Raw genomic sequence first — 23,141 nt, 5'->3', positions numbered from 1 at the left:
CTAACAGGGAACAATCTCAAAATGTTCTGGCAATGTTATAAACAACCATTCTTTAAGTAACTTTAATAGAATGCTTGATAATATAGGTTATCTGTCTTTAATAACATTATCAAAGCATCATTAGAACACAAATATATTTTTTATACTTTTTCTTTTTTCTTTTTCTGAGACATTTTGGACACTAGTCTAATGTTTTCTAAATGTTTTTACTTTTTTCAGATGGTTCAGAGAACATTCAAAAGTTACGTTTCAATAATACTTGAAAAATTATAAAATAGAGAACATCCTTAATGTTTTCTTTAAAGTTCACACTAAGAAAACACTGTCTAAAACATTAAAAAACTGGGCATTTGAAATGTTCTGAGAACATCAGAAAACAAAAAACAAAACAAAACAAAAAAAACATTTTCACAACTTAATGGGAAAGTTAGCAAAACGTTTTTAGAACATATATTTGATAGCAGGGTAAGACCGAAAAACAGTTGAGACTGGTTAAAAGTGTAACTGAATAAACAAGTAGGTGAGGTTTAATTTCCATGATGAAGTAATTGCTGCATTTGTGTTCATTTGAATGTGTTTTGAATGAGTTCACAATATAACTACATACTGGAGGATCAGTGGCTATTAGCAAAGGAAACTTGGAAAGATTTGTGCGCTCATTCGGAAACATTTCTACTGACAAGCAATTCATCAAAGAAGAAATGGAAAACCTTTTTCTGTTTTTTCTTTTGATTTTCCATGGTGGATCCTCAACAATCACAAGAGTGCATATCCATGTGAGCAGCAAGAAAAACTGGGCAGATTCACAGTCTTATTGCAGGCAAAAATACAAAGACCTTTCCACCATCTCTAGTACTGAAGAAAATGAGCGTCTCAGAATAATGTTGGGGGGAAAAAATAATCATGCTTGGATTGGGATGTACAAGAACAGTACGAACCTGGACCAGTTCATATGGTCTGATGGGGACTTACAAACAAACTTCTATAATTGGAAGTCATATCAACCTAATTGGAGAAACAGCAATCAAAATTGATTTGTGTCACTGCCATGGTGCCCAGCCATACCTTATCGTTGTGGAGCCTGCAATGTAGTGACTAAGCAGTGGGAGAACAGAGACTGTAATGATAAGCTCAGCTTCCTCTGTTGTTAGATTTGAGGATGATTGATAGAGGTACACATTTATTATTATTTTAATTCAGTTAATCAATTAATATTCAAATTTAACTTGATTCAAAGTAGGATTTTACCTTCTTTCCAAATGTTTTGCAGTGTGAATGGTATGAGCTGAAACCTCTCCTGAGTAATCTTTCATCTTTTGTATAGTAGTGGTCAAAAGTGGACATCTTCACCCTTTATTCAAATATTGCTAAAGATTTTGTAGATATATTACATAGTTGTACTTGGAGCAAATTGTTTTATTTGTGATAATGCAATGAAACATGCCAAATTGTGCAGACATAGAAAGAATTAATGAGCACATGCAAAAACAAGAAAGAGCCAATGAAATATTAATAACTGATTATGCTGTAGTAAATGTATGCTTTTTTGTGTGTTTTTGTTTATTTCATCACCTTGGAATTACAAGGTTTACAAACAAAAAGATTTCTATTTAAGTAATCGAATGGAATGCAAAAACATTGAAGCTCAGTATCTCAAAATCGCTCACAATGCAGAGAGAACCTTATAATTCCAAGGTGTAAAATGAGTTATGCTTCAGGTATTTTCACCAAAAGACTGTTTTTCTGTTACAGATTCCCAAGACTCTCCTGCATCCAGAAGATCCAGAATGTTTCTGTTGCAACAAATGTTTATCTTCTTACTTACTGTAGAATTGATGTAATAACCTTTTGGTGGCCTGATTGTTTAGAGAGATCTTTAAAGTCTTTTCTTCCAAGATTCCACATGTAACATGACTATACTGTAAAAAGATAAATAAATGAATTCATCAAATAAACAGTAGTGAAATGCATACATTAACACCTTTTTTTCTTTTTGTTTGCACAATGTAAAAAAATGATTTTTGTACAGCACTATTTATAAAAAAAAATGTCATGTTTTAGTCAATGTTTTACTTGCTGTTTCTGTATAATTAACTGAGAAATTTACTAGCAACGTTTCCCCCCAGTGCACTGTTGCCAGTTTAGAACTGCAGGTGGACAGTTTGTAGCTTCCTAATTGGTATGACAATGTTCTGTTTCAAAGATCTGCATTATAGCTTTCAAATTAAAATATTTGATTAGAGCATTACATGTATTCTTTCCATGTTTCATGAATAAAGATATTGGAATAATTATACTGCTTCATTTTTATTTTTGTATTTTATTTTTAAATAAACACAGATAAAACCTTACTTTTAGGTCCTACAACAGTCACAAACTGTCCATCATCCTCAGTGTTATCTTTCACCAATTGCACACTTTTGTAAACCATATGCATTCATCTACAATTCAGTATAAATTCATTTTTTCAATATATATGTTTGGCCATGTAACGTGTCCTGCAAGACAAAAAGTAATATCATCTCTCCCGTATCTGTTACAATACAAAAAGGCAATATACAAAACCGTAATAATACACAATGTCCTGTATATGCATGTTCATTTATAGAAGGTTTGTCTATGTATTAATGGAGAGCATTTGACCTTAAATGGGCCTGCTTGGACCTTTGCTTGTTACGGTCTTGAGGGGTCTGTAGGATTATTAGTTAAAAGTAGGGTGGGCAATTTTGGAGCAGCTAGCAATGGCAAGTTAGCTTTGAAAGCATGAGAAAGCATAAAAACTTTTCTGTTTTTAGTATTATCATGTAAATGTACCCTCAAATGCAGGACTGACAACCATATTCTGCTGCTGTGTGAACGTGGCCCTAGAATTTAGATGAATCTAGAATCTGACATACACAGCAGAAAGACCTTCAGACTGACAGCAGAATGGTCTGTGGGCATGACGTCTGAGGTTGAGACTGCCAATTGAGAAACACCCAAAGACTTACTCATACTCAAGATAGTAACTTGTCACCAGTTACTGGCATATTGATGCAAGTTCATACAGCACTGCCATCTGACTGCATGGAGTGATCAACAGCAGATGGATTTATTTTGGAGTGGTTTAGATCCACAATTCACTCCGTGGACAACACCTGGAAATTCCAATATGACCCTTGAGTGGTATCTGGACTCTGTTCTGAGATGGTGTGGCTCACCATATATGGTCGGTGAGGTTAATTTCACCAATACCAACACCATTCTGTCACAGCCATCCTAGCACACTCCAGCTCTATTGGTACCTAACTGTATTCATCTCCGAATCCATTCCAGTGTTTGAAGACTCCGAGTACATTCCAGAGATTGAAATTTCTGAATCCGGTCCAGTGAAAGACATTCCAGAGGCTTATCCCATCATGGCCGCCCTTCCAGAGTCTCGTCCCATCATGGCTGCCATTCCAGAGTCTCGTCCCATCATGGCCGCCCTTCCAGAGTCTCATCCCATCATGGCCGCCCTTCCAGAGTCTCGTCCCATCATGGCCGCCCTTCCAGAGTCTCGTCCAGTCATTGCCACTCTTCCAGAGTCTCATCTCATCATGGCCACCATCTCTGAGTCTCGTCCTGTCATGGTCACCCTTCCAGAGTCTCATCCCGTCATTGCCACTCTTCCAGAGTCTCATCTCATCATGGCCACCATCTCTGAGTCTCGTCCAGTCATGGTCACCCTTCCAGAGTCTCATCCCGTCATTGCCACTCTTCCAGAGTCTCATCTCATCATGGCCACCATCTCTGAGTCTCGTCCTGTCATGGCCGCCCTTCCAGAGTCTCGTCCAGTCATGGCCACCCTTCCAGAGTCTCATCCCGTCATTGCCACTCTTCCAGAGTCTCATCTCATCATGGCCACCATCTCTGTGTCTCGTCCTGTCATGGCCGCCCTTCCAGAGTCTCATCCCGTCATTGCCACTCTTCCAGAGTCTCATCTCATCATGGCCACCATCTCTGAGTCTCGTCCTGTCATGGCCGCCCTTCCAGAGTCTCGTCCAGTCATGGCCACCCTTCCAGAGTCTCGTCCCGTCATGACCACCCTTCCAGAGTCTCATCCCGTCATTGCCACTCTTCCAGAGTCTCATCCTGTCATTGCCACTCTTCCAGAGTCTCATCTCATCATGGCCACCATCTCTGAGTCTCGTCCTGTCATGGCCACCCTTCCAGAGTCTCGTCTCGTCATGGCCGCCCTTCCAGAGTCTCGTCCCGTCATTGCCTCCCTTCCAGAGTCTCATCCTGTCATTGCCACCCTTCCAGAGTCTCATCTCATCATGGCCACCATCTCTGAGTCTCGTCCTGTCATGGCCGCCACGCCTAAGCCCTCAGCCAAGATGGCCACCACACCTGAGCCCTCAGCCAACATGGCTGCCACGCCTGAGCCGTCCACGGCCAAGGTGGCCTTCCTTGAACTGTCAGATCTGCCCTGGCCCCCTGAACTGTTAGATCCGCCCTGTCACCCTGAACTGCCGGCTCCACCCTGGTCACCTGCATGTCCGGCACCACCCTGGAGGCTTCCTAACCCGTAAGAACCACATGCACACCTGCCCAGGACTCCAGGGTGCCTGCCCCCCTCCCTGGTTGGACTCTTTTTGGCACGAGGTCGTGCCTTCTGGGAGGGGGGAGTAATGTCAGAATTATGTATTTTTTTAGGTCAATTTGATTGTGGTTTTACTTTTCCTTGCTCCGGTTTACTGTTATTATTAATAGATTAAAAGACTTTCTATGTTTCTCCTTTGTCGTGTGCTTTATCTACAGCCACACAACATGACTCTGGTCTTGTCTTGAACGTATACCAGGCCAAACAAAGTCATGTAGCACTGACTTAGACTTATGACTAATCTGTCTCACGATGGTCTAATGGTATAGGAGGATCTTTGTTGACATCTTTGTACGCATGCGCGAGTGGTTGTGTGGCAACAAAACAAACAGTATGGCGGGCTGTAAAGGCGCGACGAGCACTTTCAAGAGAGTTAGCGGGCGAAATCCACAATATATAAGCACTTTAACATCTGAAGACCGGAGGAGGTTTGGAGAGAAGCTCAAAATTTGTATTGGTGACAAAATTGAAGTTATTCAAAGCCCATATGAGATCTGGGATGACAAAAAACGTTGGTCCGACTCGCCCGTGTCTTGGCCACCAATCTGCTGGGGAGACATTTATTCTTATTTAATAGAAACCCCTGGACCCTTCACTCATGAAAGATTAAAGGCTTTCAAAAGTCTGGAGGCCTATGATTATTTTGTTTCTCGCAAAGTTGGGCCGATCTTTTCTGCCAAACAGAAAGCAGTGATCGTGCTAAAAGCAGAGGTTAGACCTGGCCAAGCAGAGTCACAGCGTGATTCGCATCTCCCGTGGGTGATCGCCAAAGAGAACGGCGAAATAATCACTGCTCACTGCGACTGCAAAGCCGGGTAAGTCTTCATTGATCAGTGTTCTTATTTACTTATTTATTGAAAATGTAGTGACTGTTGTACCAATTCAATTGTGTTGTTTAGTTTTGATCCAATTCAGTGTGAGACTTTCAATGGCGTCTGTACTAATGGTGAAAAATTGTATATCACAGCTTACACATTTCTCCTTCTTTCAAATCCAGTCTTGGAGAAACATGCAGTCATGTAGCAGCTTTAATGTTTAAAGTAGAAGCAGCTGTCAGGATAGGACTTACAAATGCTGCATGTACTAGTGAGGCTTGCAGGTATCAAAGCACAGCTACAGAATGTAATATTTTGTCATTCTGATAAGATTAACTAGATATGGACACTCTTGTCAATATGAATTAGGTAAAAAAAAAAAAAAATTATTATTTTGTAAAAATTGCGTCTAATATTATATGAATCCAGAAATAAACAGCCTATTCTGCTTTTCAATGTTTCAGATGGAATCAAGTTTTTGGAAACAACTCCCTGACAGCACCTGCAGATGAAATCAACTTCCATCCCAGTAAGAAAAAAGAGACTGCTCCACGGCCAGCATGTGAGAAGAAGGGTAGAATTCCGCTGGCTTGTACCAGAGGGGATGAGTGATACATGGAGACATATAGGGGTTTTATCAGCGAGTTGAAAGAAATTTGTCCCACTGCTTGCGTATTTAAGTCCTTGCCAAGATTGGACCCAGAAGAGACTGATACAGCAAACAGCGAGACAAATGACACTGAAGATGAAGGTAAAAATTGGCGCTTGACATTTACCAATTAGTTTCAATAATGAGAAAAATGAGAATCTGAGGCATATCTGGATTTAATAGAGGCCTATGCATTTTGACTTGCATCTTCATCAGGGCAGTATGACATGCATGTGTAAAGCATGGCATTTAAATACAGGTCATTGTGTTATCAGTCATATGATAGCTATGCATGCAGTAGAATTAACAATGCAAAACAGCACTAATATTTATATATACATACGATATATTCAGGAGGATAAGAATGCAGCAAGAACATGGCATCAGATATTGGCTATATACAAAATAGGGTTGCACTACTACAGAATAGCATAATACATATGGGAGACAGTCTTCCATGTTCCAGCTGCATTGCATGCATTGCATTGTAAACTATATTGCATGCATAGCTGATTGTGACTGATCACACCTGTGTCATACTGCCCTCATGAAGATTAATGTCGAAGCGCATTGGTATCTGTTAAATCCAGATGTGACTTAAGATTTTATTTTTGGTATATGTTGCGCCTAGCACGTCCTGCCTTTCCTCTTTTCATAAATATTCATTATTCTGTTTTACAGATATGGACGTTCCAGCACACGTGGAGAATGCTGGTGAACCCTACCAGGTGTCCGTAACACCACATCAGGAACCACTGCTCGACCATCTACTTGCCAAGGAGTCTCCTGGTCCACCACCTTTCCCATTTAGTGGCACTAGGCTCCAAAGGTGGGGAGAGACTCCACAAGAGATCTCAGCTCAGCATAAAGTTTACATAGATTCACTCTCTGTGACATATGATCAGGCAAATAAATTTCAGAATGAAACAAAACAACAGGCTGATTGTCCCAAATGGTTTCTTCTGAAGTACTCAAGACTCACTGCTTCAAATTTTGGAAAAATTTGCAAGAAAATGAGCAGTAAAAAAGCCAAACCAGAACTTGTTGCACGTGACATGCTTCATCCAAAGCCCCCACTGATTTCCAAAAAAATGCTCTCTTGGGGAAAAGAAAATGAAAGCGTCGCCATTCAAGTTTACAAAGGACTAGCACAGAGAAGACATGTCATAGTACATGAATGTGGCTTGTACATCAGCCCAGAAGAACCCATTCTAGCCGCCACTCCTGACAGAGTTTGTTATGACAGCACAGAGGTCAGCAAGTGGGGAATCATTGAGGTGAAATGTCCATACAGTGTGCGAGACAAACCCCCAAGTGAGGCAGCAAAATCTGACAACTTCATGAGCAAATTGCATGATGGGGCCCTAGAACTCAAACACGACCATGAGTACTACCACCAAGTACAAGGACAAATGGCCATTACTGGTGCTCAGTGGTGCGATTTTGTCATTTACACAAAAGCTGGCATTTCTATTCAGAGAATTCCATTTAACCCCCAGTTTTGGATGTCAGCTGCTTGCAGATTACATAGCTTCTTCTATTCCTACTTTCTACCCATGTTCATTGTATCACAAGAGTCTGCGAAGTAATGTAAACAAAACAGTGATATGCAAGGATACTGGAGGAAAACCTTTATTTCACTAGTGGAGGTAGCAGATTAACAAGTGCAGCGATTATTGTTACTATGTTGTCTGCACTCTTGACCAGTCCGAGTTCCCATGTTGTGTTCAGAATCCGGAATTTTTTCATCCGACCAATGGCCCGTTCTACCTGTTAAAAGAAAGGAATATAGTAGAATATATATTTTAATCAGCTGATGTGTACATTTGAAGTACTTTGCATTTTATTTGTGTTGGCTATTTTCAACAGAGCACTTTGGCAAAAGCAATACACTTTTTTTATTTTATTTAAGAATGTCTATTTTTCGAGGCAAGACTGAATGTTCTTAAATTATTAATGGATTTCTGCCTTAAAATGTTATTAAAATAATTGCTGGTTATAATTGCAAGCGTATGTTTGTGTAAGTTTGAAGCATAGTTTGTATTCTTCAGATCATAGGTTTATGAATCTAGACTGAATATTACAAAAGTTAATAGAAGACATCTTAAATACATTTTAGTTATTCTTTCTTTATCCCCCTCAAGTCAAATGTTTTGGAAATAAGTATTCATAAAACAGGAAACTTGACTATAAATTGAATGTAGAGTAACAGTTTCAACTTACGTGAATTCTGACATTGGCAGTTTTCCTTGAGTCGATGACTTCCTTGTGGCTAAGCTGATTTTTGCCCTTTGTGAATGCAGGGATGACGAGGCTTGCTCCTCTGCAGAGAAGTTCTTCTCGAATGAGGAATCCTCGATCTGCCATAACCTTCAACACAATCATAAAAAAATATATATATATATATGTTACAACTATTTTATTTATTTGAGAGGGAGGGTTTGGAGGGGGATAGATTTACATGTTATAAAAAGAAGCAATTTACCTGGTCCCCATGCTCCAGCTGTTCCAGGAATCCACTGTTGATTGTCAGCTCCTTGTCTGATACCCGGCCACCCCAGCACTTCGACAGAAAGCAAACTGCTCCTGTTGGAGTAATTCCCACCAACAGCTTCAACGTGTTGTGATGTTTGTATGTGGAGTATGTAACATTTCGAGCTAGTAAATTAGATGGCCGCTGTATGAAGATCTCACTGCAGTCAATTATGACACAAGTCTTTTTGTATCTTCTAGTTTTCTTAAAAGCTTTAGGCAGGTTTCTTATTATCGCCCCTTTTTCTGGCCACACTATCAGGAACTTCAGGGCATCAGCCATTACAGAGCTTCCGATGTTCACTATCTTTGTTACTTGGTCAGCACTTATCTTGAACCTGAAGAAAGATAAGAAAACATTAATGAATAGAAATCATGATTAATTATTTTTCCAATGTTACAAAAACTTCTAAATGGTTTATTTTTGTGATGACAATCAAACACCACAGTTACAGGCAATGAATCTCACCTGTATGCTAGGTCCTTGTTCTGCAGTCCCAGCCTCAGCTTCATTAAAAGAAGAAGGACCTTGTCTGTGATGCTTAATTTCTCACAGAAGTAGGGCAGTTGACGAGCAGACACCACTTTAACTATCCAATCAAATAGTTTCCGACTTCTGAGGCCTTCAACAAAAAGTGGTAGTAATTAGGATTGTCACCTACATCGGGTGTAGATTGGATGCTGATAGACATATTTATTAACCAGTCCAAGTGAATGCGCTGCAAAAAGTGATGAAAACATGTACAATTTTAATAATATATATCATTGCATTATAAATCTCAATTTCATTCATTTGCATTTATTTTATCTGCTCAAATCAAGGTCAAATAAACTTAAAAATAAAATTGTACTTATTTTTACATCATATATTGCAGTGTTCAGTCATATTGAACTAAAAAGCACATACCTGTGTAATACTTGAGTTGTTTTTCGCTCAGGTTGTTTACAGTGAATTCTTCTTTATTTAGAGCTTCTTGGAGTTTCGTGCTCTTCTCATTGTAGTACACAGCTGCTCGTTGCTGTGCCAGAAGTTCTTCTGCCAGTCTCTTGGTCTCTGCCTCGAGCTGCTGTATTTTCACTGCCTGGTCAGAGCAACTGGCGCTTGTTTCTGTGGTCATTTCGTTGTCAGCAGAAGTGGGATCGGGGTCAACACTGACGGTCACTTCACAGTCCATGCTAACATCATCATGACCACCCAGATCCGGAACCGTAGCGGAAGTAGAAGTGGAAGGCATTGCGGATGGAAGGCGTTGCCTCTTGATCCTCCGTTCGTATCGCTGAATAGCCTTTTCTTTTGCTTTTTAAGTTTTGCGATCCATAATAGCCCATTTTGATGTGAGGAACATAGTCTGGGTGCTGTGGATCGCGGTTTGGGACACCTGAATCAGAACGCGAAAACATATGACGTGGTTGATTTGACTCAGTTTTATTTATTTTTTATTTAATCTTCTATAAATACATAGTCACTAAGACTTACCATGAACAAAATGTGCCTCACAAACTCGATCAGAAGCTGCAGGAATCCAGGCTTTCTTTGGAGCGTCCAGGTTCAATCGCCTAATTGCACGCAACCATTTCTTTCGTTTTTCGCTATCCTTTTCGGAGGGAATTCGAAAAAACTTTTTATCAGGCCCCCAACGAGCCGTACAATCGACCACACAGCAAGAGTGAACCATCCTCTTCTCTAAATCCTCCTCCAAACGTGCAAAACAATCAAATTACAGGTATCTAGCGGTGTTTCTTGCCACACGACTCCCATGATGCAACGCGACAAACATAAACAATGACGTCACAAAAGATCCGCCTATAGGCTTTTAGTGTGCAATGATTATCCCTGTTGTTTTAGGTTGTATTTCATATCCATATATCGGTAGGCAAATATATCACTTGGAAATCACACATTGCTCTTAAATTTCAAATCATCATTTGACAGACATACCAGCATTTTTTTGTGTGTGTGATACATGTGTGTTTGCAAACTTTTTTTGATATTGACAAATTCTAAAATCTAAAATAAACATTTTATTGTAATTGATTTTTCTCTTTTATTTTAAATGGATACTTTCCATCATGCAAGACACTTACCATTCAAATCCTTTTACAGTCTTTGGTAATTTCTGCAAAAAAAAATGGTCCTTGATTGAACTGAGCAGACTTAAAAATTGAGAGGGTTTTACTTATAGATCTAATTTTTGTTTTCAAATAATAATAATAATAATAATAAAAATAGTTCAGATCAGTATTTAATATCCTTTCATGTACTAGTGAATATGATCATGAACAGCCATCATTTTGAAAAATAACACACCACTTTTTTACCTAACAATATGAGCTGTTACTGATATCAGGTCAGAGTGCAGAAACTCTGTGATGAACTTAACAATGATTGAATTCTCTTTTAGCCAGTATTATCCAGTACAAAACAAACAAAGAAACAAAAAAACTCAATAGTTTCTCATCAGACTGAATGGTTATCCAATTGCCTTCCTTAATTTTTATTACATCCTGTTGTCAAAGTGTATTCAGTAATTATCCTATGAAAATTTGAGAGTGTGGACGGGACTGCGTTACCTGGTTGGAGAATGGTTCTGGGTCAACAACGAGCCTCTGGGGGATCAAATGTCACTGCTAGAGTGCCCAGCTCAACCCTGTCGTTGTGGAGTTCAGTCTCTCGGGAATTAATGTCTTTTGTGTTCATTCGGCACAACACCACAATAATCCACATGTAAAACTATGTGCAGCACACGTTATGGTAAGAGGCGTGACCTTTCCGGGCAAGGAGCGCTAAGCTGCTGTCGATTCAGAACACAGGAACCGCTGGCACAATCAGAACTCGTCACGTATTTCTGAAGGAGGGACTTCATAGAACAAGGAAGTCATCAGCCCGTTTTTATGACAGTGGAAACAGCGGTATACAGATAAGTAAATTATGTGAAAAATACGGTGTTTTTTTACACGCGAAACATGAACACGTTATATTGCACACTATAAACACAATCAAAGCTTCAAAAAAAACACGAAAAACGGGACCTTTAAATTTAGGTAGGAATATGGTGTGTAATTTAACACATTATTACAGGAACTGTTTAAGTTTAAGTTTCCTTTTGTTTAGACAGAAAACAGCTACTGCAATTCCACAGAAAGTGAGACAGGTACCGTGCTGTATGTTCTATTGAGGTGGGATATAAGTAAGGCTAGGGATAGATTTGGTGTTATAGGTTTAAGGGTTGTTACAGGAAACACTCGAAAAATGCTAGGTTGTTTCAACCCATGGTTTGAGATGAATATGGACAAATCCAACGGTTGGGTTTCAAAATTTAATTTAAAAATTTAAACTGACAGGTGGGTTTGTCGATATTTGACCCAAACATGGGTCAACAGTGTAATTACATATATTTATTAAAATACAAGTACAATGTAAAACATGTATGTACACAATAAGTGTATTGTATCAAATTATTAATTTAAACGTTACTACATAATAGTTAAAGACACATAATAATAAGCAGGACCACTAGAGTTTATAAAGACACTGTGGCTATGAAACCTTAGTTCTGATTGAACAAGGAACCAAAGAGAAATCAACTTTCTGGTTGAGCTCAAAAAACAAACCAAACATCTGGGAGAAGCTTAACTTCCTCTAAGTAAAGTGAGAAGTGAAGATATTATTTGCATGTCTTTTAAATAAGCTTGACATGAATGTGTCACTGAGCACACTGTCAAATGGAAGAATCAACAGATTTGCATGCTTCATGTGAGCACAAACTTGATCGTTAGAAACATGACTCATCATCATCATCCTGACCCCATGCTGTGGAGACTACAGCTTTTGGTAAAATAACTACAGAAAATACAGAGCTTCTTTGCCAATGATAAAATTCAGGTCAATTAAGGAAACCACTAATCTATAGCAGTTGCATGAGACCCAGTTCTGGATTAACCGATTGTGGCAAGAAGCTTAAATCTAGGCTCTGGGTAGATTCATATCAGATACATTTGTGTGTTGGAAGTTGTTATAATTCTACTCTGTGCGTTTGCTTGGATGCTACTATAAGACACTTTATGCACACTGCATTAAGCTAGATCGATATTAGGCATGTATGGACAACTATGTGACAGTCTAAAACAGGACAGAATTGTTGTAGGCATTCACAACGATGCACTCAGGGCCAGGCTGCTGAGAGAACCTGATTTAGACTTGTATAAAGCCATTCAAATGTGCGAGCCACACACAGCTCTCTCAAATTCAAATTACAGCAGATGCAGAAGTTCATGCAGTGAGACAAACGCGAACAAGACACGGAACACAATTAAATGATCCAGGCACGTCACGTTACATCATAAGGAACTGTAAATACTGCGGAAGGGATTACAACAAAGGTAAATGTCCAGCATATGGAGAAACCTGCAAAAGATATGGCAAAAGGAATCATTTTGCTAGTAAATGCATGACAACCAGGCCTCAGAAAAATAAATAAATACTGCATCTGAAGAGATGATTCAGAAAATGAATTATATGTGGATGCTGTGAATGCAAGAAATGGAGATGCTTGGATGGTAACCATCAGACTGAATGGCCATAAAACAAAATTCAAGATGGACACGGGGACTCAATGTAACATCATTCCACAATCAATACACGCTCAAGGCTGTTCCAAGATGGAAAAATCAAAAGCAAGATTGGTGACATGGTGGACAGTGTTTGAAACCCAAAGGCAAATGCTTATTATTGGGTGAATACAAAGGCAAGTATTACGACATTGAATGCCAAATTATGGAGGATGATGTACAGCCCTCTGGGACTAAAAACATGCACACAAATGGGACTCAAACGTGTAGTGACAGTTACATTAAAGCATAATGACATTAAAGACCGATATGCAGATGTGAAGGAGAACAACACATCAAGATTAAATGCTCAGCCTGCCATACATGCACCTAGAAGAGTTCCAGTAGCCCTCAAGAACAAAGTAATAGAAGAGCTGGAGCGTATGGAAAAATTAGGTGTCATTGAAAAGGTGGTGGAGCCCAGAGCTTGGGTCAACAGTATATGGTCACTATATGGAAACCAGAAAAGAAAAAAGTCAGGATATGCATGGACCCAAAAGATTTAAATGCTGCAATTGAACGAGAGCATTACTGATGACAACAAATGAGGAGGCGGTGACAAGAATGACTGGTGCTAAAATATTCACCACACTTGATGTCTGTTTACTGGCAAATAAAATTGGACAAAGAGAGTTCCAAGCACCTTCAACAGTCCTTTTGGAAGATTTGCATACAAAAGACTGCCATTTGGAATCAGCTGTGCTGGAGAGATGTTTCAAAGAATTATGTCACAAACATTTGAAGACTTGGAAGTGATTGTGGATGACATACTGATCTGTTGGGAAAATGAGAAGCAACATAACGAGAGACTTGAAAAAGTAATGCAGCGCATCAGAGAAAAGAACATAAAACTAAATCCAGACAAATGTACATTCAAAGCTAAGGAACTGAGCTACATGGTCATTTACTGACTGCAGATGGACTTAAACCAGACCCTGAAAAAGTGGCCGCCATTAGGAACAAACCACAGAACAAAACAGAGTTACAACAGTACCTTGGCACGGTCACATACTTAGGAAAATTCCTCCCACAACTGTCTGATGTCACAGCCCCTCTAAGACTCCTCTTGGAAAAGACAGCTGAATGGTGTTGGGAAGAAGCCCATGACAAGAGTTTTGAGCAGTTACAAAGGATGGTTTCAGAAACAGCTACTCTCAAATATTCTGATCCAGCAATGCCAGTGACACTCAGTGTAGATGCATCCAGCTGTGGGGTATGTGCCGTGCTACTTCAAAACAGTAGCATTTGCTTCCTAAGCGTTCACTGAAACACAGAAGCGTTGGGCAGAAGTTGAAAAAGAATGGGCAGCTATTGTATTTGGATGTGAAAAATGTTATCAGTACATATGTGGCAGACGCTTCACAGTATAAAGTGACCATAAGCCTTTAGAAATGATCATGAAAAAACCCTAGCTGACACTCCTCTCAGACTCCAAAAAAAGCTCCTGAAACTTCAGAAATTCGACATGACAGTGACATATAAAAAAGGAACAGAGCTCTACATAGTTGACGCTTTAAGCAGAAATGATCAGTCCCACACAGATGTTGACACAGCTGATGACGATATACAAGTGTGCATCATTGCTTCACTGCCCATCGCACCACCACGTCTGTTGGAAATAAAAACAGAAACGAGAAATGACTCCATTTTGCCCCTCGTCAAAAAATTTTGTCCTAAATGGCTGGCCTGAAGACATACGTGACTTACCTGACCAGGCAAAACCTTACTGGGATTATCGTGATGACTGTCGAAGATGACGTACGCCTAAAAGGTAACCGCATCGTCATTCCACAAAGTTAACAAAGATTCATTCTACACAAATTCCACACTAGTCACCAAGGCATTGAAAAAAACCAAACGACTTGCAAGAGACATAATGTTCTGGCCTGGCATATCGATGCAAATCACTGACCTGATTTCCAAGTGCACAGTATGCAATACATTCAGGAGAAGGAACTGCAAGGATCCCATGATAGGGCATGACATCCCATAGAGGCCATGGCAAAAGGTGGGCTCTGATCTTTTTTAATTTGATTCTGAACAGTACATTGTACTTGTGGACTACTATTCTAACTTCATCGAAGTGGAAAAGGTGAAAAACATCAAAAGTACAACCATCGTTAACATCTGCAAGCAGCAATTCGCTAGATACGGTATACCTGAAGTGATGATAACGGATAATGGCCCAGCTTATGCATCAGCTGATTTTATTCTTTTCAGTCGGTCATATGGATTCAAACATGTTACATCATCACCAAGGTACCCACAAAGTAACGGCAAAGCAGAAAAAGCTGTCCAGGTGGTTAAGTCACTATTCAAAAAAGGAAAGGCAGACAGACAAGACCCATACATCATGCTCCTAGACTACCGAAACATACCCCTGGAACCCATCCTATCTCCGGCGCAATTGTTAATGGGGCGTATGACTCAAACACAGCTACCCACTGCACAAGCACTGCTTAAACCACAATGTATGACTGGCATACATAGACAAAGGCAACCAGCTCAAAACAAAACAGTACTATGACAGAGGTGCCAGTCACCTGCCATGTCTTAAGCCTGGTGATTATGTGCGCGTACAGGACAATGCACAGTGGAAGCCAGCAAAGGTTTTTGAAGTATGTGAAGCACCACACTTTTACATTGTGGAAAGTAATGGACAACAACTCAGATGGAATAGAAGACATCTCATACAGACAAGAGACCAACAACAAAAAAGCATCACACATGATTCAGAGCAAGAGTGCATTACCTTATTGCCACCAACAGGAGAAGAGGGAAGTAATGAACTTGATGCGCAGTCCGGGGCAGTTACAGAGCTCAGTGTCAATGTCCAGTCCAATACGACAGAGCCCAGCATCACAGAAGTGGAATATCCTAAAAGAGTTTGTAAACCATCTATGAGATTAGACTTATGAAGTGAAACTCTTTGGTGATGCATATTGCTAGTAAATACTGTTTACAGTTAAGTTGGTACTCCTTAATTGTTAGTAATGCTGTCCCTGTTAAGGTATTAAATACTGTTATGTTCTATTACTATTTAATATTAGTGAAAAAAGGGGAGATGTAATATGTGTGTTGCCTACCAGGTGAGGGCGCTAACAGTTAAGACTCCCCTGGAGAGCGGATCCGAATACAGTTCAGTTGTTATTGACAAACATGGCGTGCAGACTCGTTTATAACAAACATGATTAGTTTTCTGTCAGTTAATATATTCATCCAAACAGTTAAATAGCTAAATAAAACCAGAACTAGAGGGTAACGATGTCGTTGATATGCTTTGCACTGACACAAAATTGCTGGATTTAAACATTCTTAGAAACATTTGGGAAAATGTAAGTATACAAGTCAACAAAATATATAACACTGTTCTAGAAGTTTTGGGGTATTTTAATCCAAAAATCTTACATATTGTGCCTTTAAGTAGTTTGTGTACCTTTGTGTATGAATTAGCTCAATGACAGCAGCACCCTAATCAGGGACTATTTTTATGTTTTCAAAGTTACTCACTGTACTGTAAAGTTTTCTCACCGGTGAATGACACATGATGTAATCCATTAAGGTTGTCTTTCTGTTTTGTGCACTTTCATGTGTTTTGGAGGAGGTGAGAGGTGTGGCTTTGGACGGCGAGTTGCAGGGAGGGTGGGATCGTATGCTTTCAATGCTAGCAGGCTAAAATTAGCATTTCTCAGATCACCTACTGCTCTTTTAATGTTTAAACTGAACATGAACTGAACCGCACTAAACTGAACCATCCACTTTTTGATATAGCAACAATAACACCTTTAGCACCGGAAACACCTTGTAAACACAAAGACAGTGCCATTCGTATCTCTACAAAATTGTTTGGATGAATTTATGATAAAGTAACCACCAGCATTTCTTACGAACAAGGATCAGTCAGGAGAAGTGTAGTGGACATGTATGATATTAATTTCTTCAGGTAAAAGAAGAAACTGATATCATATATTTTTTTTAAAGCTTATACTACATACATTTTGCAATTTTCATAAACAAGAAAAGCACTTTTTTCATCATCTCTCACAATGTGAAAAAGACAACAGTGCATTTTTCGTATTACTCATCAGATATAATTAACTATAGGCAATCCAATTATTTCTAGAATATTTTACTGAATTATACTTGGAATATCATTTTTCTCATTTATATATCAAAGTTTTCTCTTCTTTATTTCCAGTCCCTATTAACATTCTTTACTGATAGGTTTGTTGAAAAGAAAATGCAGAAAATATCCCATACTGAATTATCTGTCAATGTTTTTAAAGTGGAAGTTGCAATCATCTGCTTCTCAAACAAGAAAAAATGTAGGGCGGGACTTGATTTCGTCTATTGTTTGGATCTTGGATCATTAAAAAAATAAGAAGTGTACATTTTTATTTCATGATGACTTTAAAATTAGGTAAATGTAAATAGAACTTTTTCAGTTACACAGCATCTCATGTAATATTTAATATTGCCGATTTGCATTTTGCATGGATAAGTACAATCTGATCTGGAGAATGATGTAAATGCAATCCTACTAATAACTTCCAGATACTATTCGGACTCTAAACGTATGTTAAGGCTAGGTGTACATGGTGCTCTTATCTCCTCAAGGTGACTTGGAAAATTGTTAATAAGTAGGACTGTTGAAAACAAGCACTCATTTGAACTTGTATAATTTGTGTTCCAAATAAAAACCCATGCATGTCTAATACTTTACTTATGCTAGAGAAACGTATGACCAGTTTTCTTTTGTTTTATTTGAGGACACTAGAAATATTTCGTACTATAGGTACATGTTTTGCTGGTTAACATGACCTTGTTAGTCTCTGCTGGTAAATTCTGTAACTGCAAATCTGTGGCTCCAAAGAGTCTCTTTCTCCATTGATGGTATTTATCTATGGTATTTATTTATAGCTCAGGTGACCGGCTTAAAACAACCTGCCTGCTAAATTTCCAAGCAACCCATGAGCAAAGATTTCTAATTCTGAGGACTCCTCCATCAGTCAAACAACTGCCATTAAAATAAATGGGAATGCTAACAAAATAGCTTTATGCATGCATTTAGACCTCATTGGAAAGAGTAGATAGTAAGCAAGTAGATCTTGTTTGTGCTGGTGTTCAGTCATTATCCACAAGGAGGTGTCAATGAGTTCATTTGAACAATGTCTTTCTGTTTCTTCATTCTCTTCAACAGTTGCATGAAGGTTCAACCAACCTGGACAAGGTTCACACAACCTGAAACCACTACAAACACACTAGATGAGGTTCGACACTGTCAACGACCAAAGAAGGCAAACCAAGAACAACCAAGATACAGAGACAGACACAAAACCAACTAAACAAATACAAAGAAATGCTGAGAACCAACACAGGTGTAAAGCACTTATGATCCAAGGAGGGACGATACAAGTTCAGAAAAGAGAAACAGAGATGGTGAGAAACGTCATAGAGGAACTTACAGCTTACAGCACACTTCCACTTCACTCTTGGTCTTTCCAATACACACATTCACACACACACACACACACTCAGGACAAACAATGAACTCTCATTTTGGAAATTAGTTTTTAAACACATGTTGTCTGATAAAAACCTTTGATCATGGGCTACTGTGTCTTCCAGATCATCTGTAATCTTACTATTTCTCTCCTGCTGCTATCGCTTAGTGTCAGCGGCACCACAAACGGTAAGTATTAAGATCTGCTCTATGATGCCCTATTACTGACTGATTTCAGTCAGTAATATATTGTTAAACGTGATTTCTAGCTAATATTGTGGTCTATGGCAACATTTGCGGTGTGTGTATGGTTTTATGAGTAGAAAGCAGTTGCATAACCTTTCACCTGACAACTACAGTAGCTGTTTTTTTCCCTTTTTCCCATTTACTGTCACACATATAATGTCTTGTTTGATCTTGGTTCAGCTTTTATGAGACAAACAATGCCATTTATTAAAATGTTATACTTTATTTTTTAATTTTATAGACAATTTAATGCTTTTTAAGTCCAATTTACATTGCACTGACAGACGCCAACCAACAGAAAAAGAAGGATTTTGTCGGATCAGTGTGTTACCCCTGCCGCGTCTGTTGATGAGAAATGACATACTGTAATCTGGTTATTGCCTATTTTAGTCTGTGTCTATCATGCAGTTTATAATAATTTTAATAATAATTTTGATTATTATCATAATTCTAAGATAATATTATATAATACGTAGCTGGTAAATATTCACTTAGAATACTAGAGTAGAAATAGCGAACTAGAATTTTTGTTAATTTAGATTTTCGATACCCAGATACCTATATCTGAATCATAAACCCATCTTAAAAAATATAATTTAACTGAAAGTCCTTTGACTTAGTCTTTATGCCAATATTACCAGACAGATGTAAGGAACAAATAAAGTCTCCATCCAATTGTTAAACAAAAAATAAAGCTCATGCGCAGCATTACACTTAGGGATTGGGGTGGGGGTGTCTGGTTACAGAATAGTGGATATAATTCCATTAAAGGTAGGGTAGACGATTTCAGAGAGGCTAGCAATAGCAAGCTAGCTTTAAAATAATAAGATTACAATAATACGCTTTCAAAGCATCATAAGAGACTGCATTAAATGACCTAAAGTCTCAAAGCACATTACAATAATAATGAATATAAACAACTTAAAGAGCGCTGTCTTGTACTACCTGACTGCGGCAGAATCATTTTGACATTGATAGTGTTGCCATAGAAATGTATGAGTGTGAGGACGTGAACAACTCCGGCAGAATGACACGGGTTGCCATTTCGTAATTACAGTCACAACATGACTTGAGCTCAGCATAAGCTTGTTGTTTTGGTTCTGGAGGAACAGTAAAAGCTGGCTTGTTTTTGGTGCTCTGTGGTTATCTGTCTACAACTTGGCATAGCCTCATGGAACATGCTGATGACTTGTGATGTCTTTTCTTGATTTGAGTTTCAACCAGTATAACAAAAAGTGTTTATGAAAAACATTGCCTACCCTACTTTCAATATCTGGGGAAAAAACTGAGAAGGTTTAACTTTACTTTTTCAGGATTGAAAATTAGAATGTGTAGAAAATTACAGTAATGGTCTTATATGGTGTGTTTTAATGCTAATATCTATGCCGATATTAGACATGCAAAGGCTTTTCTCGGTCTACATTTTTGTCCTGTTTTTTTATTCTTTTAGGGTCTGAGCTGCAATGTAATCCAGTGATCAAAGTGCCACGAAACACAGTGTTTAAAGCTCATGTTATGACAGTGTTGAAGATAAACTGTACTGTAAATCTGCGTGGATGTCACAGGAGCCCAAGAGTATCATGGTGCAAAATCGATGGAAATGACTGTAAAGCTTTAAATCACTCAGATTACATAAAAACTGAGTGGAATAAAACAACAGAGCATGAAGGGAAGGCTTTCCTGATTTTCCTGAACATCTCAATGGAGGATGCAGGTTTATACAGATGTAAAGAAAGTGAGACGTCTGTAAGCCATGCTATTAATGTCACTGTGACAGGTGAGTGAATTATATTTCATTTCATTGGCAGCATGTATACGCATTCAGACATTCTGTTGAATATAAATATGTATTTACATTTTTTTCTCTAGAAAATAAGGAGGATGAAGTTTCACACAATCAAAGCAACAAAAGTAAGGCATGACCATTACAACATGATATGATGATAACTGTCAATAGGTTTTCAAAAGTTAAACTGCATTAAAGTGCATGTCTTTAATATTCCTTCGTTCAATTTCTACAGCAGCAGATGAACGGAATACTGATCATCCAAAGGATGATCAGCAGTGGCTCTGGCCATATGTTTACATCTGCACTGGAATAGCAGGGCTGGTGTTCATAATTATGACTGTATCATTACTTTTCATCAGATGCCAAGGTAAGTGGTTTGGGAATTTGCAATAAAATCTGGACTTTATGTTACAATAATAATAATAATAAATTAATTAGTTTCTGTGTCTGTTAAATGATTCTGTGAAATTTTCCGCAGGGACAAAATCCACAAGAAAAGATATGGCAAATAAAAATCAGGTACCTTTTGTTTTCATTTTGGAATGTAGAATTGTTTGTTGAATCCACTGAATTTTTTTTAAATGCTCTGTCTTTACTTCTACAGTACATGGAAACACAAAGCAGTGACCTGCCTCCTCCTCCTCCTCCTGCTCATCCCCATCACAACACCCGTCCCCCCTCACACCAGCAGACCTCTGCTTCATATCGTGTCTGTGAAACTCCACCTGTCAGAGGAGCACCATCAGCTGGAAGAGTTTCAGTTGGTAGACACAACACTGTTGACACAGAAAGAGGAGAAGAAGAGAATGTTCTTGTATATGCTTCTTTGAATCACCAGCCTGTTTCAAGAGGGCCGAGAAGAACAGTACGACAAGAACCAGAACCTTCAGAATATGCTGCAATCCGGTTCCGGTGATTCAATTACTCATTTACTTATAGACACTTTAAAAAAAGAATACTGAGAAAATGGTCACTCATTTGCTGTATTAGGAAATAATTATAATGTATGAGGACCAAGAATGAAACCTCTATTTCTGGAATGTTTGATGGCAACTGGCTGCTGGTATTTTAAAGGTCTGGCACGCATTAAAAACAGTATTCTCACATTAAAAAACAATTTAACAGCTCCCTTATCTGCCCTAAAACTAAAAAAAATTACTAAATAAATATATATATATATATATATATATATATATATATATATATATATATATATATATATATATATATATATATTGTGGAGAGTTGTTGTGCCTGGTGGCAGAAAATTAACACAATTAATGACAATGGCTTCTGCAATGGATGTTCTTTTAAGGTGCTATTTTATTAAATGTAAGAAATCTTTTGAAAACATTTCATGTTTTATTTCCATGTGATTCATATAATTAACAGCTGCCAAATGACTAAAGGCCTATTCACACCAAGACAAATATTCGGTATGAAAATTTGGAGTGATTAACATTTTAATTTAATTGATGTGTCTGGATTTGCTCTTTTGGTCACATGCCCAGAGTTACATAAAACTATGACTTGGTGTTGTGTGATAAACACCACAGCAAATACTAAAATCTGAGTTGCTAAAAAAGAAGGGGGGGGGGAAATTAAATAGTGTTTGACTTCCGTTCTTCTCTGTGACAAGTGTGTCAGAAACGAAAAGTAAGTGAGAAATCAGAAAGTGAATTTTCATTTCAGTTCATCCCATCGAATTTGACTGAACAGACAAATCTTGTGTTCAGGTTGGTGTTAAAGGCCTGCTTTAAATGCTCAAGCTCATTAAGTCAGGTGGATTCTTCAATGTTTTTATTGTTTATTACCAGAGGAAAAAATGTTCTGAAAGTAATTCAACAGTATTGTTCCTTTGTGTCATTATTGTTATAGTTGTGGTGTAAATATCCCTGTTCTCATAGAATTAGAACTATTATGAAAACTTTATAGTTACAGTTATCATCCTTGGTGTGAATGGGCCTTTACAGTACAGTTTGGAATGTTTCACTTCACTTTATTGATTTAGAAATAGAATGTTGATGCTAAATTATTTTTTCTAATCATAAATGTATTGTAAAGATGTTATGATTTTTTTTAAAACAATGTTTCTATAAGACCACCAGACATTATCAGTATGTCTCTTTGTCAGCATCTAAGTTGTGATTTTTAGAGTTTCTACGAAGAGTACAAACTGAAAAGCCCACAAGAGCAAAAGCATGCAAACACATTTCCTGTATGAGCAGGGGGGAGAATGCAACTTACCAGATATGATGGTGGGATTCTTTACCACCCACAATGAGGAGTAGTACATACAACCACCTTTTTTAAATTCACTAAAGGTCATCAATGAGATACATACTCTGTTCTATTTATACTGTACACCCACAATG

At 38.3% G+C, this 23,141-nt stretch overlaps 2 protein-coding genes across 4 annotated transcripts; one reads left to right on the top strand and one right to left on the bottom strand.

Annotated features, from left to right (window-relative positions):
- Positions 1-6,807: 6,807 nt before the first annotated feature.
- Positions 6,808-9,910, bottom strand: LOC137032701 (uncharacterized). Of its 3 annotated transcripts, none has more exons than XM_067404596.1 (6): positions 9,528-9,910; positions 9,090-9,243; positions 8,574-8,958; positions 8,312-8,458; positions 7,708-7,858; positions 6,808-6,976 (listed from the first exon to the last, which is right to left on the bottom strand). In XM_067404596.1, exons 1-5 carry the CDS (start codon positions 9,853-9,855, stop codon positions 7,721-7,723), a joined length of 1,152 nt encoding a protein of 383 aa, XP_067260697.1. In that variant the 5' UTR covers positions 9,856-9,910; the 3' UTR covers positions 6,808-6,976; positions 7,708-7,720. The 3 variants fall into 3 exon arrangements, with proteins under 3 accessions (XP_067260697.1, XP_067260698.1, XP_067260696.1); XM_067404597.1 differs by lacking the exon at positions 6,808-6,976 and having other exon boundaries at positions 7,310-7,858; positions 8,574-8,674; positions 8,783-8,958; XM_067404595.1 differs by lacking the exon at positions 6,808-6,976 and having other exon boundaries at positions 7,312-7,858.
- Positions 9,911-18,487: 8,577 nt separating this feature from the next.
- Positions 18,488-21,900, top strand: LOC137032786 (B- and T-lymphocyte attenuator-like). Its single transcript, XM_067404733.1, has 7 exons — positions 18,488-18,667; positions 18,857-18,920; positions 20,428-20,754; positions 20,847-20,888; positions 20,999-21,133; positions 21,245-21,285; positions 21,371-21,900. Exons 1-7 carry the CDS (start codon positions 18,494-18,496, stop codon positions 21,680-21,682), a joined length of 1,095 nt encoding a protein of 364 aa, XP_067260834.1. The 5' UTR covers positions 18,488-18,493; the 3' UTR covers positions 21,683-21,900.
- Positions 21,901-23,141: the final 1,241 nt, after the last annotated feature.

Source organism: Chanodichthys erythropterus, chromosome 12 (assembly GCF_024489055.1).
Source record: "Chanodichthys erythropterus isolate Z2021 chromosome 12, ASM2448905v1, whole genome shotgun sequence".
In the NCBI taxonomy this organism is placed as follows: domain Eukaryota; kingdom Metazoa; phylum Chordata; class Actinopteri; order Cypriniformes; family Xenocyprididae; genus Chanodichthys; species Chanodichthys erythropterus.
The sequence above is the reverse complement of the archived record's forward strand: the minus strand, read 5'-3'. Positions and strand labels throughout refer to the sequence as shown.

Bases quoted from the DNA above. Each gene is read 5' to 3' on its own strand.
- LOC137032701 (XM_067404596.1), bottom strand. From the start codon at position 9,855: ATGCCTTCCACTTCTACTTCCGCTACGGTTCCGGATCTGGGTGGTCAT. The intron at 8,959-9,089 runs GTGAGATTCATT...ATCTTTCTTCAG, and splicing joins AACAAGGACCTAGCATACAG to GTTCAAGATAAGTGCTGACC. The intron at 7,859-8,311 runs GTAAGTTGAAAC...TTCTTTTAACAG, and splicing joins CTGCCAATGTCAGAATTCAC to GTAGAACGGGCCATTGGTCG.
- LOC137032786 (XM_067404733.1), top strand. From the start codon at position 18,494: ATGAGGTTCGACACTGTCAACGACCAAAGAAGGCAAACCAAGAACAAC. The intron at 21,134-21,244 runs GTAAGTGGTTTG...AATTTTCCGCAG, and splicing joins ACTTTTCATCAGATGCCAAG to GGACAAAATCCACAAGAAAA. The intron at 21,286-21,370 runs GTACCTTTTGTT...TTACTTCTACAG, and splicing joins ATATGGCAAATAAAAATCAG to TACATGGAAACACAAAGCAG.